This window comes from Patagioenas fasciata, chromosome 13, assembly GCF_037038585.1.
Source record: "Patagioenas fasciata isolate bPatFas1 chromosome 13, bPatFas1.hap1, whole genome shotgun sequence".
NCBI lineage: Eukaryota > Metazoa > Chordata > Aves > Columbiformes > Columbidae > Patagioenas > Patagioenas fasciata.
The window spans coordinates 10,533,703-10,548,393 of NC_092532.1; the positions used below are offsets into that span (position 1 = coordinate 10,533,703).

The 14,691-nt window shown below is 39.2% G+C and overlaps 1 protein-coding gene across 1 annotated transcript in view; it reads left to right on the forward strand.

The window, feature by feature from the left end:
- Nucleotides 1-14,691, forward strand: part of ZCCHC14 (zinc finger CCHC-type containing 14) — a 49,431-nt gene that overhangs the window by 12,284 nt on the left and 22,456 nt on the right. The window contains exon 2 of the mRNA XM_065848056.2: nt 1,368-1,491. Within this exon, the coding sequence (XP_065704128.1) occupies nt 1,368-1,491 (124 nt within the window). The remainder of the gene's footprint in view (nt 1-1,367; nt 1,492-14,691) is intronic.

Below are 14,691 nucleotides of genomic sequence, written 5' to 3' on the forward strand. Positions count from 1 at the left end.
TGGATGTCAAGTATACAGAGACTTTCACTTGTGCTACAGCCTTACACTGCATATATACCTATAAATGTCAGTCTTAAAATGGAGCTTCCAATGGGTAATTGTTTAAGGGTTGGGATGTGGTATTTTTGACTTGCATTGTGTATTCCAATTGATGTCAATATATAAGGCTAACAGGAGGGTAAGCAAGACATTATTTTAATTGTAAATTGTCCTAACTCGTGGCACTGTCTCAAGTAATTTTTTTTACAGGGACCTGTAATCTCTGGTATGAGTTACTGTGAGTAAACCATAGCTGCTTTTGTTATGTCAAGATGCACACTTTCTTCTGTGATCTGTGAAAGGCTAAAATCCACATTAAATTCTAATTAAAACTCTCCATACCAGGATTTCAAGTTGATTCAAAATGTGGCAATTGAAATTCAAGTAATGCCTTGGCTAGTCTGAGTGCTTTTGTTAATCTCAACTACCTTTTTAAGTACACTTTCCTCTTTGAGATACTTAAACCATTGTGTTCAGTCCTGCTAATGTAACTGTTCATCCACTTCTGCTTCTCATTACCTAGAACACAAGAGAGTAATTGCCTTGTTTATGTGTTGAATGTTATGCTCCAAGTAATAGATGTTTTTATGTGTTGCTAAATAATTGTAAATGCTCTTGTGGACAGCAGCTGAAATGGGCAGCGTTCAATTCTGCTTTTTCTAATGACTTATGTTTGTTTCTGTAGTTTTAAGTAATGGTGAAAATATGTTTTCATGCGCTGAATGCAATTTAGAAAGTACGTATTAGGCCATGAAGTCTGTTTTGATGATGCAGCCTTCTGCCCAGGCATTTTTAGCATGCAGTTTTTCATTTCAATGATCATGACAGCAGGTTTGTAAATGGCAAAGACAAGAAAATTAGTTTTTTGCTATACTGGAATTAATTTATTGTAATTTGTGTGGAAATACTTTGAAACGCCTTCAGTCTGCATCTGTGTAGATAGATGACGTAACATAGAAAGGATATTTTCCACGAGCTCTTTTGCTCTAGTTTTCTTTTTGAAACGTTAAGAACTGCAGTGTGAAGAGGTTAAGGGTCTCACAATATCTCTACAATTGACTGCTGGGACTATTGTTTAAAAAAGAATTATACTTTAAGTAGCTTTATAGATTAGCCAAGCTAATCTAGATTTGTGAATAGCTCCTGACCAAAACAATTTCCCTGAACTGTAACTTGTGGAATATCAACAGTACCAGCCCTGGGTTTAGAAGCAGCAAACCTCTCTGGATTGCTCAGAAGTGGTTCTGCTCACTCTGCAGGAAGGTGTGATGTTTGCACATTCCCTCAGTTTATTTTATTGCGTTTTTGTGTGTGTGTTTTTTTTCCAGGTCACTCCAAGGTCCGAGACCCCCATCAACAGCGTCAGTAACAGTTTGGAAAACGTACTACACACATCAACACATTCCATTGAGGAGTCATTACCCAAGAGGCCTTCAGGGAAACACTCCAAAGGTGTGTCCTTTTCTGCACCAGCTCCTGTCTCTGCATGGCCATTAGCGTTATTTTGTGACTGGAGACAAATTTTGCTGCTTTACTTCTTGGTTGGCTTGAGCAAAGGAAGCCATAGAAGGGTTTTTATAGGCGGTGTTAGTTTGTCAGTGAGAGACAAATGTGTTTATTCTTCTTTTGGAAGTAAGCAACAAGATTCCTTATGAGTTGAAATACCAGCTTAAAACAGCAGTGAGGCTTCCCCTTCCACCTTTCTCTTGGTTCCCAAGAATGTGTAAGTGAGGAGTGGAGGGGAGGAGAGAGACTTTGCAGCTTCCTCAGCACACCTGGCCAGCCTGAATGTTTTTACAAAGTCAGGCTTATTTTTGTAATGCTATATTGTGTGCTGACCTGACTAAAAACTGTGCTTAGCAAATTTGAGTTAATAAGTATGCATTCCATTTCCACACTCCAGGCTATGATTATGAATAAAAATGTCTAACTGTATTTTTGTTTAATGCATATGAAAAGCACCGTTAAGTTAGGAAAGTCTTTGAACTGTGAGCTGCAATTTGTGTAGAACAGCTTTTGTGAACTCTTTGTGGTATTAATGAAAATAGCTCTATATGGCAGAACTAACGCAGAGCAAATACACCATCACATTAGCAGCACTGGTATATTGCCTTCAAATGTCATTAAAAATATTGTCATGGACTATACAAATTATTTTTTTTAATTTGGAATTGGTCTGTGGAGTTCTGTTTCCTTCTCTGCCACTGACTTGCTGCATAACCTTGCAGATAGTTTAATATTATGTAAATGATGATTGAGAATTTCAAAGCACATCTTCACTCAGAGGAACTGATAGAGCCTGGAAAGGGTTAAAGGGCCCAAGGAAATATTCTTGGTTTGCCACCAGCACACCTCCTTTTCTGTGACATACTCCACTATAATCCCAGTAGCTGTAAGTAGCAATAATTTTTACAGCAGAATAGTGCTGTAAGGAGCTATTTTTCCAGCTGTAAAAGCCATCAGGGTAGAAGAAAATGCAACACTAAGCAGAAGCATGGCTGGGTTTGGGGCTTTCATCTGATTAAAAATAGGGCAGGGTTCCACACTCTGTTCACTTCTACTGTGACTGCTGTTCCAGTACCATACATGCCAAGATTAGTAATGGTACACTGTGAAAATTATTTAGGTTTTCCTCTGATCTGTTTTTCTCTTATAGAATACCTGCTTAGCTTTCAGAGAATGTAGCTGTTTAATTTATACATCGCCTTAGCGATAGTTGGTAGAAGGGGTTATGGAACAAATAGTTTTCTTACTAACTGATATTTTGCTTTCTGGTTCGCTAGCAGCAAAGGTAGTGTTGAGTTCTCAACGATATATGATGACCTGTCTGGTAGGGTGTTCTGCCTCTTAAGATAGGAATAAAATTATTTACCAGCCTGGAGACCCCCACCGCTTTCATACAGATTTCCAATTCTCATAGCAAAGAGGCAGATCTCTTAATTTAGCAGGACCTGCTAATTTTTTAACCCAGAGCACATGAAATTCAGTCATGAGAGTGTGGGATGAACAGGTTGCTTGACCAATTGTGTAATTCTGGTGTTGATATTTTCTAGTGAGTCTTGTTTCAGACAGCTTGAGAGGACAGGAGTTCTAGCTCGCGGTCAGAAATAGTGAGCTGCCTAAATTATCATTCCTCTCTTGGCAAAATACTGGAGCTGGAAGTGTCTCAGTTAAAAAAGCTGTAGCTGAAACAGAAGAAAAATGAGAAAGTTCATGAACAGTGCTGTTGAATTAGAGACAGTTTGTATTGTGAATAGTTTTAATTTTGATTTCTAGAAATGTCAGTCATATAACATACTCTGTGGGTAGTTAAGCAGTGAGTGGGTTTGTAGTAGGCTTCAACCTGAAAGCTGTCAGTGGCTGTATTTTCCCTAATCCACACTTTGAAACTAGCTTAAAATATTTCAAGTTTCTACATGGATGAGGACAAGAAGAGTGGAGTATATTGTTGAATACTCTTTAACAAACTGTGTTGTAAGTCTGGGTGCACTTGTGTTTGCATTTGTGATTAGCTGGAAACATTCATACATGCTTCACGTAGAGACTTGTCAAATACATAACTCCTGAATAATTTCAGCATCATATCTGCATTGAATATTGCTGCCTTGGGAAACAAATTTATAAAATGTGTGTCAGTCTGAGAAATCTGTAAATCTTCCCTTTCATCTCCAAGGCCCAGCTGACTGTGGGAACTCTGACAGATACTGGGGTTCTGCATCCATGCTGTAATGCCCGAGTTGTTGGGAGTAGTGACGGGTTGGGGGCAATCATATGGTTATTTAGTAAAATTCACCAAGTTTTTCTGTGCTGGTCCTTCAGTCTTGGCTAAAGCCTCGTCTCCCTTTTGTATGTATCAGTGGTAAAGCAGGTTAAACCAGATGGACACTGCTGCAAAGTGAAGAGTTGTGGCTCTAGGAAGATCCTGTACCTGTTGACATAAGTATGTCAGGTATCTGTACTTTATTGGACTTTTCTTTTGTAAAATAAAAGTTCAAAGATTTGGCCTGTGCCAGTTTGGAAAAAAAATACAGATGTGTATTGACACAAGGACGTGAACCCCTTCTGAAGTCTAATATCTGTAACATGCAGTATAAATGGTGCTTTTTACTTGTATTTTTTGATTGATTTAGGATTGTTCAAACCTGTTTTCACAGATGTGGAAGTTGTGTTGACTGGAGGTAACTTTGGGAAGCAGAGACTTTCCCTGTTCTCAAGGACTGGGTGGTGGTTGTGCCTGTAAGCTGCAGACAGGCTTATTTCCAGGCTTTAAGGTATTGACAGATCTTGCTGGTCAAGGAGAATAGGGGCAAATACTGATAGATTCTTGTGTCACGTGTAATTGCAATTCCAGGAGAGATGTGTTGCTGCATCTTTCTGTCCTTTTCCACTGTTTCTACAGCATAGTCAGGTTTTGACTATGGTTTTAACACTGATATGAACAAAAAAAATGCAAATGAATATTGGGGTTTGTTTGCATGCTGGGTGAGCTGAGAGCCACGCTCTCCTCCTTGTGTTGCCTGAGGCTTTTTTTCTGCAATACAAGAACTGAACCAGTGCAAATAGAGCTGCAGAAAGTGTCGGTGTCAGAAATGTTGGTTCCAGTTTCCAAAATGAGATTTCATGCTTGCCTGGTAGGCACGTACTTTAGAACAGCTCAGCTCTGTAGTGATGGCCCCTTCTATAAGCAGGTTTGTGTTTCCCAGCACGATGCCAACAAAGTCAGCAAACTTAACTTGGCAGGATTCTGCTAAAGGCACCAAAGTTGGTTGTCTTCAGTTTAGGATTTTACCCTAAATTTTCAGGGGAGCCACCTCAAAACCTTCTCCTGGTAGCAAGTGACCCAGGTGGTTAAAGAAAACTGGTTAAAAGTAGTATATTCACTAGCAACTTTTGTTTTGCAGGCAATCCTGTGCTGGTAGCTAAGGGAAATTCAGTCATCATGCCAAAGTCCAGAAGGAGCTATTTGACCTGTGGCAAGTCCCATTCACAGAGCTAATTTGTAACAAGCCTATGGATGTAGAGTTGTTTTGACCTCGTGCAGCAATTCCCAAAAGAGAGTAGTTACGGTGATCAAAGCCAAATGAAAAATCCAGCTTATTTTGTATTTTTTTAAAGCAATAGGAATTTCCTGTACACCAGAGATGTTATTAATTACTGACTGTAAGGTTCCAAGCAGAATGATTTGGCCATTAGGTGGATAACACTGAAGGCAAGTACTGCTCTGTGCATGTGACATATCTTAGCAATGTATTAAACATGGTCAGTGACCACAGCATATTTTCCAAAAGCACAGCGGAATAAAGTACATTAGACCAGATGCTGAAATGCAGAACAAAAGAATCTTTATTATAAAGGCAATACAAGTTGCAAAACATTGCAGGGTGAAGACTGTGCAGTCTTCATACTGTAATTTCTCATAATACTGAGTAAAATGTTGATTTGTCACAGCCTCTGCTTTAAATGTTCTGCAGCAGAGGTTCTGTGTTGGTATTAGATGTTCATTACTACTCTTACTGCTGTTTTCCTCCACAAAGCCGTCTGGAAGATGGTTTCCTCGACCGAACAAGTCTCATTTTCTGTGAAGTGACAAAAATTCCCCTATTCTTGCGTTTTCTGTGTATTTATCTTGCCTTTCCGCTGTTGCCACACAAAACCTCAGAATTGTCTCTGAGCCAGTCTGATTTCAAATGAAGCAACTGTTGAAATTTGATCCTTATATAGTGAAGCTGAATCACAATTCTTGCAACACATGCGTCTAATGATAGACACAAACTGCTTTTTGTAGACGGAGAGGAGGAAAGCTTTTAGATAGAAAATGGGTGCAGTAGGCTTTATCCTACAATTTGTACTCCCGTTTAGTACTCCTGCTGAACACAGTCCAACTTCTTGCTTAACTGAGGGATGGTATTAGTCTACATACAGGGTCCTGCAAAGCCTTATAGTGTCCCAGACTAGAATAAAAACATAGAATAGCACAGGACTCACTGTACAACAGCAACCTGTGGACACAAAGAAAAACAAACTTTGGAGAAAATGCATCTCAGTGATGTATTGATTTAATTTTGGATTCATATTAGTATGTAAATTATATCCTTGTTTGCAGTAATCCTGTTGGCCTCAGGTAGGATACAGTTGCAGGTGGGTTAAGCTGATTGCTTTGGGCAGCGAGCTTTGCTATCTAAATTGTTTCATTACAATAACCAGCAGAAATATGTGGTGTAAGCTATCCAGGACTTCTAACCACTATTTCTGCTACTCAATTTATTTTCCTTGGCAAAATGGATTCGTATGGTCTTGCACCTTTTTTTTTTTGTCTCATTGACTCATCTTTTTTGCAGAAGAAACCAGACTGCAGGATCTCTTAGTTAGTGGCAATCAACAGTTCTTTTCCTCCTGAAACGTTTGACACCAGTTGTTCAGCCTATTGAAGGCAGGGAGAAAAAAGCTCTGAAATCCCTTTGGTTCAGTGTCCACATTTCGTAGTGCCTGGTTCTGCATTGGTTGTATAGCTGGATTATTCTATTTTTAGGTAAATGCATCATCTCCAACAATATCAGGTCAGCTACTGTTAGGGTAGGGCTTAAAGAAATATTTAGGCTATGATGATCCTTCAGGAAAAAATCTCCCTCTACCAACTGTATATAATTTTTCAGCTGTTTGTATATGTCTTGGTTCATTTTATCTCTGAAGTGAAACTCCTGCTTTTAAAGCTCAGCAATGTAGGTTGGTAGGTCACACCCAAGGCATCTCATTCCTGACTTATTGTCTCTAACCTACTTGTTGTTTTGTGAGTGCCACGTATTTAGAGTTAATTCTAGCAATCAAATCCAAGGATTAGTGTATTTAAAAGTTTGGATGTTGCATATTTTCCCCTGTGTGGGAAGATTATTGTATATTAAGACATTTCTTGAAGCCTGTATGTTGCATAAATCGTGCAGCTCTGTCTTCTGGAGTTAGAGTTCAATTAAGGTTGGAGGCTTAATTTTGCAATAAAGACAATACTTACAAATGTTTAATAGTTTTAAAAAAATTGAAAACATTGCATCTCATCCCAAGTTTCTGATTGTGCAGTTGGACTCTGTTTCTGTAGGCAGGCCTGGAATCCCCATCTCTGCATCCAAAGCCAGAGGCTGGGCTGAGTAACACCCCGGGGCCATGGGTTGAGTTCCACACTCTGGCACTTGGACTCTGGGAAGTTTGTCATTAACTGTTAATAAGTTAACTTTTGTACTCTCCAGAGGTTGGACTCAGTATTTCTTTGTCATCCTCGTTAACTCCCCTATAACCTAACAAGACTCAGGAGCCTTCTAAGCTGCCTACTTGTAAAATCGTTGTCATAATCTGTTTGTGCGAATACTTAAAGGTGTTTCTTACTGAAACTTGTAATTCATGGCCTTGATTCCTCACTAGGGCAGCTTTACATGAAGACCAAAGGGTCTGTCCCTTGGCCCAGAGCTGCAGTGAGTTGGCTTCGGTGGAAAGTCACACTCTGTATGTTCACCAGTGGCTCTTGTTTGAGTTCATATGACAGAAAACAATTCCCTGTCAGCAGTTTTAATTGTGTATATAATATATGCCTTATTCACCTAAAATAATATTTACGTCAAGCATATACCTAAGGGCATTATCTTGAAGCTGCTGAGTATAATAATTCCTTTTCTTTCATTTTGTTTGGGCTTCTTGTGTGTTTTTCCTCAGTAAAGGTGATGGAATCGCACTGCTTGAGCAGTTCTGTCAGTCCCTAGCTTATTAACTGCTGAGCCTGTTGATTAAAATTAATTCAAATTTGACAGAGGCATTTGGAGGTTTATTTACTATAGTGTTTGAATAGAAGAGACTCATTCATGGTTCCATCAAGAGGAGAGGTAAGAACAGTTCAGCCCTTATCCTGTTCTGTCTGCCCAGCTGCTTGTTGTTTTTGGTGTTTTGTGTGTATTTTTAGGCAATATGGGGAAAATTTGGAAAAATTTAGGTTAGACATGGTAGGTATGGACAGTAGTATTGTTGTCTGTTGTAGGGGATATGGGGCTGGAGTCTCTGCAGAAAAGAGGAGACATACAGCACAAGTCTGTGGGAAATAAGGCTTCATTTTGCTCCTTAATCTTGCTTTTATTCTTATGTTATATAAAGACTTGTTCTGAATTTGTGTACTGGGCAATATAACATTAGAAAAAGACCAGCTTTCTGTTAAAGTAAAGCTTGACAGTGAAACACTTCATTTGGAGGATGCTGAAGCCCATTTAATTGGGTTTTGGTGGGAGTTGGATGATGCTTCTGTTTATAATGAACTAGAACCAAGCAACTCTGAAAAATAAAAATTCTAAGAATAGTATTCTGTTAAATTCAGCCATGCCAGGGAGTTTCCCTCACTGTAACACATTCCTTGGGCAGATTCTTCATCCTGGATAGTGACAATATGGTTGTCAGTATCTAGCGTGAGGCAGTAAACTCAAATTTAATATTATTTTCCTTTTCCCAGCGCTCTTCAGAAGCACAGGAGGCAACACTTAGGCCTGTGCATTCCTAGAAAGATTCTCTTGTATTGCCAGTTCATGTCTATGAAGTCCTGGAAGCGCCTGCCGTGGCACATTAGTTGTTAATGCAGAGGATATTAATAGTCATTACACAGCTATGGGAGCAGTAGCATGACGTTCTGCCAGTAATGGAAACAACATAAACAGCTTGAGCTTTTAATTAAAATTGTATTAAATGAGCAAAAACCAGTTTTTCTCAATTCTTTAGGTAATTGCTTAATACAGAGCATCTTCTGAAAAAAATGTAGCGGTCTCAGAATAGAATGAATTGAGAACTTTACCAGGTGTACATCTTGGTGGAACTAGTGCTTAAACTTGGGTTAATACTGAAAATCCTTTATAAAGATGGGGGGGCTGGGGGAGAGGAAAACAGAAATTTTAAAACTTATTGAAGGGTAGAGAAAGTGTCACGTGGGACTTCAGAAAAAAAAGGTGAACATGAACTGCTGATTCTAATCTGGCAATTCCTGCTGCAGCCTGATGGCAAATAGCTCATTAGGAGTGGACATTTGTGTGTCTGCTGCTTGAAGATAGAGTAAGGGATGTGTGAAATGGTCAGAAATGCTCAGCTGTTCACTGCATCTCCTTAGAATTTAACACCCTTTAACATCTGAAACTAAATTTCCCCTAAACTAAATTAGACCCCAAAAAAATCACTTTAAAGTAGTAAATGGGAATGATTCACATGTATTCCTAGAAAACCATAATGTTCTTGCCGATTTCCTTTAGATACTGTCACGAGTTTACTAATGACTAAATGGCAGTTTTCTTGTGCAAGGCGTGCTTAAGAAGCTTTGAGAGCCGGTTAGTTGTTAGCTTGGAGATGTTCTTTCCCTTTCCTTAGCAGTCCATTGTTAAATCCCCCATTTTCCAAGGAACACTCTTCATTTTTTTTGTTTCCATTTAGATTCTTTTCTCCTAAAGGTGGTTTGCTGAGAGTAACAGGCTTAAAGTAGAAAAGTTTTATCAGTAGGTAGAGTTTTTACAGGTATTTGCATATAGAAATGTTGTCATCCCTCACAGAATCTTGGGTCCAGATCTGAAAATTCATGAGAACTTAAATCTGAAGAGGTTTCTTGCTTGACTTTATGTCAGCATTAGGATTTCCCTGCACACATGGGCGGCTGGCAGGTTTTGAAAGAATCAGACCACAGTAGGGAAAAGATACTGGACATTGGAGGACTTGAGATAACATTAGAGAACTTGGCAATATTGGGAATTGGAAAATAAATGGATTTCACATAGGGCAGTAAGTCACAGGAGATGTGTTATATGTAGTACTGCGCACTGACATGACACATTGCTCTGGGTTGAAGATGAGGTGGGTGGAGAGGAAGGATGAGAACATTGCACAGAAACAGTTGTTTACTTTGCCACCAATTTTCTTTGCTTCCCTTACTACTCTAACAATTTTTTCTTTACTCTGCTTCCGTTCTTTCTAATGTGGAAGTGGCCTTATTTAGTAAATGACAACACACTATTTCCATGGAAGCGATGATGATTTCTCACATTCAGTATCTGGCACAAGGGAACAGATGGACTGTAAAGAAGAAATAACAGATGTAATAATGCTTATGCTGGTGAGAGACCTTTTGCAAATGGGAACTCATGAGTCCAACTGCAGGATGTGTGGAGTTAGAGGGGAGAAGATTGGTTGTATTTTTAAAATGGTACCAGAAGACAGTAAGATATTTTTATTTTTTTTTAGACTGCAGATTCCAACTCAAGGAGGAGTTGGTGCCTCATGTCCTTTGAGATTTACTGTGCAAGAACTACTAATTCTTGTGTTACAGAGAAGGCTTTACTAGTGATTTACTGTAGAGTCTTGTTTATGTATCTGTAAAGTTTGGGTAGTTCTTGCTTCACATCAGAGCTGACTCAGTATTTGTTTGGGTCTCTGAGGAACAACTCAGCTTTCTGTCAAAATGTTGGGGATTTTTCTATTATAATTGGTGGTCAGAAAGGCTCTTTGGACACGTTTTGTATACAGAAGCAAGTTCCTCCCCTTGTTTTGCTTAGTTAAATGTTCCTTTCTTAAATTAAATGTGCCTTCACTGACTTATGTCCTATTGCTAATAACCAGATGAGAAAATAGTGCTATTAATATTGGGTTCATTATCAATAGAACCAAAATGAAGAAAAAGTAAAGCTGAGAACAATCAAAGCAGTGAAGTTCTTTTGTGCATTCTATTTTATTGGAGCTGTTTGGGGAAAGTTGGATTCTTCTGTTTAATGCAGGCTTAATGCAGCTTTTATAAAGTGCATCTGTTGAGAAATGCCATAGCAGAGCCAGATATTGAGACCTGGATTAAGAGATTTGACAGCTGTGTGGGCAATGAAAGCACGTAGAGTTGTTCATGGGTTGATGCTAAGAAGCAAACTGAGAGTAACATCTCATTTTGGGATTGCAGATAGTGGAGGAGAGGAGATGAATGCTCAGTGTTGGCACCCTTGAGGTGCTTTGTCACATTTAATTTCTAATTTGATTTTCTCTGGCTCTTTTATGCTGGAATGTCACATGCTGTAGTTATGCAAAACAACGGTTTTGATTAAAGTCCATTTTCTTAGGTGCAAGGAAACGCTAAGCTAAAAGGTTAATGTTTCATTTGCTTTGACTTGTTTTTTTGTCTCCCTGGGAAAAAAAAAATAAAGCAGTAGACTTGCTGCATTACTGCACCTCCTGGAGTGGATTCATTTCATCAGTGTGTGGTGGGGTTACTAATTTTAACAGGAACTCAAAGGGGTAGCCCTGCTAAAATTACATCACTAATACACACAGCTGAAAGGAAACGGCACAAAACACAACAGAAGATTATCTCTGCTGTGTCTTCTGTGGCTGAATTTTTCAATGTGTATCATTCAGGCAGAGAGATACAGTTGGACCCACTGTATTTGCAAAGCTTCAGTCTGTTTTCTTGTAAACAGTCCTGCGGGAGAGCATAATAAATGAATTTTGTCTGCAAACCCAGTAGATATGAAGGGACTGTTAGTGGCTGGAGGAGCTCAATGTTTGTGTTGCTTCCCATCCCTGTTATTAAATAGTTCAGGGATTTGCTAGATATCCCACTATTGCAAAAAATAGTGAGGAACCAGAGCTGAAACTGAAGTGTTCTGTTTCATTCTGCTCTGCGTGCTGTCAAATCTAGTGGGAAGTGTGGAGAGTCAAAGCTTTGAGATGTTGAGGTTTTCAGTGGATGGGTTTTTTTGTTTCTGTTCTTTTTCCCTCAGTTCCTGGGCATTCTCACTGCCTTGGCAAATACTAATAAAATCTCCTTTGGTCTTCCCGTCCCTTGTGTATTCACTGCAGAGATGTGTTGCAGAAACAGTTGTCTAATAGTTGTACAGTGCCTCAAAATAAGCTTAAATGCTGAATTAGAACTTTTTTCTGTCTCTTTGAGTTACTGGTCAAAGCTTGTCTGGGATCCAGAATAAAGGAACAATGATTTGTACAAAAGTATAGAAGGGAACAAGAACATGAAAGCCAAACCAGAGACCTGAAAATGTACAAGGACATAATTTCCAACAAAGGGAGAACCTCACAGAAGTGGTTTTGCTGAGGGATGCTTGTTTCTCCCTGAACTAAGCACTTGAATACATTTGTGGCCCTTGGCAAGACTGTGTGTACTCAAGGTTTTGCCTATTCTAGATGAGTTCTTTAGTCTAGTGTTTTTACGTAGTATGCAACAGAACATTTTTTTCATTGTTAACAAGATTTTCATGCTATAATTCTTTAGGGGGGGAAAAAAAAAAGAAAATTACTTTGTCCTTGCTGCTTGTTATTGCAGCCTTAGTCATGAGTTTCAAGATTCTGATACTGTTCCCAAAAATGCATAAAACATCACATGCTTATTTACATGAGCATTAAACTGTGCTGGAGTAGCTCTCTTAAGCAAGACTTGCTGCTTATATTCATGTGCTTTGAAGTTGAAAATGCACATTTCTGCTGTATTTTTGCTTCAGAGCTGAAAACCCTTAACTCTCCTTTAGGTAAGCGAAGAAATCCTTTGGCCAAGGTTGCAGCAGCCGCTATGCGATCCCAGTGCCCTGCATTTGATGGCCAGATTGCCCTGCAAGCCAAGGCATGCCGGCCCAGCAGCTGCTGCTGATATACAGTGCCGATATATGGTTACAGGCTGCAACACGCAATGAGGACTCCGCTGTGCTGTAGGGAGGGGAAAAAACCTCAGAAAACCCACAAAAAAAAAAACCCCAATCAACCAACCAAAAAACTCAACAGAACACACAGGAAAATAACCCCAAAATAAACATTTATATGATTTGTATAAATATACATGTAATGTTCAGGTCCCTACTTGGTGACTTTTTAAGCCTAGTGTTGCTGGGCAAATCCTCATTGGATGCAATTGTGATTGATTACAACTAATTGTTTTTATGTAGTGGAGACTAGGTCTTGTTAATAAAGAGCAACAGCAGATTATGATGATCTGGGTGGGACCCAGATGAGATAAAAGCTTCAAATCTTGTGTGATGAAGGAAAATTAATGGGTAGTAGTCAGCCTTAACTCAGCTTTCCTCATCGTGCCTCTAAGAAAAAGTGATTTGTTGTTAGTTCAAACTGGTGTGAAACTTCATTTGTCTACCTGTATTTAGGATGTTGCTCAAAACTTCAGATGCTGGACCCAATTCGCAGCCATGGTGACTGCCTGCATGTCTCATCTTTTCCCAGCTGGTTTCATTTTTGGGGTGCATTGGTGAGGTTTGGATTCTCTTTTTGAAGCTCCAGGTACGTGTCTGTTCCATGCAGACGTAAGAACTTCAGAGGCTTCAGCTGAACTGGGTTTGTTTCCTCTGGTGATGTTTGAGGTTTAGTAAAGCGTGGGCTTTCCAGGGTTTGGTACGGTTTAACACAAAAACTGAGATTAGGGAAAGAGCCTACATTACCAACAGTGTTTTCTGTGGAAAACTGAATTTGCATTTTTAGTTTTTTGGTGGATATAGCGATGAGATTAGAACATCACCTGGTTTGTCTTGGGTTTGGGGGGGTTCAGTGAATTACAAGCCAGAGAAAATCCTTTCTAGGGAAGTGTGAGGTGTCTCTAGGCTAAGCTGACCTTCTCTTGAAAATAAGAAACAAAACCAAGATTTGGTTTAAAAGTGATCTAAGGAACAGTAAATAAAATAATGACTTGATCAGATAAAATTAGATTAAATATACAACAGCATGTTACTCACCTGGTAAGTAGAAGTGTTTATATACACAGCTGAGCATCTCTCTTGATTGCAGAGATATTTTTTACTAGCATGAGCTGTGTAATTAGATATATTTTAATTGCCTATACAAGAGTGTATGTTAGTGGTTACTGAAGCTGCCTTCAAGCTGAGTGGTTGGGCTGATGGTCACTTTTGCAGGATACTTTTCAAAATGAGCTGCACATTCCTCTGCTCTCATTAAACCAGAGAAGGAAGATGAGTCATTGGGCCGGATTTGTGAGCAGATTCAGTCCACAGCTGCATCCATGACTTACACGTGCTCTTCTCCCTTGTATGAAAGAAAGCAGTTAATTAGATGTAGTTCCATGTAGAATTAACCAGCTTGGGGGTTAGGCAGTAAATATATTTTACAAATTAAATTCTCAAGTCCTTTTAAAAAAAAAACAAGCAGCCCCCCGGCAACAAAATCTGAGCACGTGCTTAATCCCAGCCCCTCTGACTACTGTCTGAGTTGGTTGTAGGATACCATTGAGCCTTCCGTTTCCAAAGCGTTTACCTAAAATCATGCTGGAAAATGCCAAAGTGTTTCCATGGTATTAAAAAAAATTGTTAGGGATTCTTTTTTGGATATGTTCTGCCTGATGTCATAGAGATATATCATTGCTTGATTACAGCTTCTTGAATTAAGGAATATGTTTTGCTTGTTGGTCAGTTGTCCTTAATGTCAAACTCTTGCAGCCTTTCTTGGCGCTCTGCCCGCAGCATTATTCTATATATTTCAACAGTATATCCTTGGTAAGTACATGTTTCAAGGCCCAGCACCTGTTTAGTGCCATGTGTTGGTGCTCAGATTTAGTACGGCATTAGAGCTGTGACACAAATACATCCAATACAGCAGCCTCTTCTGGATAATATATTCTGTAAAAGCTTTTTTTCTGGCATTAGG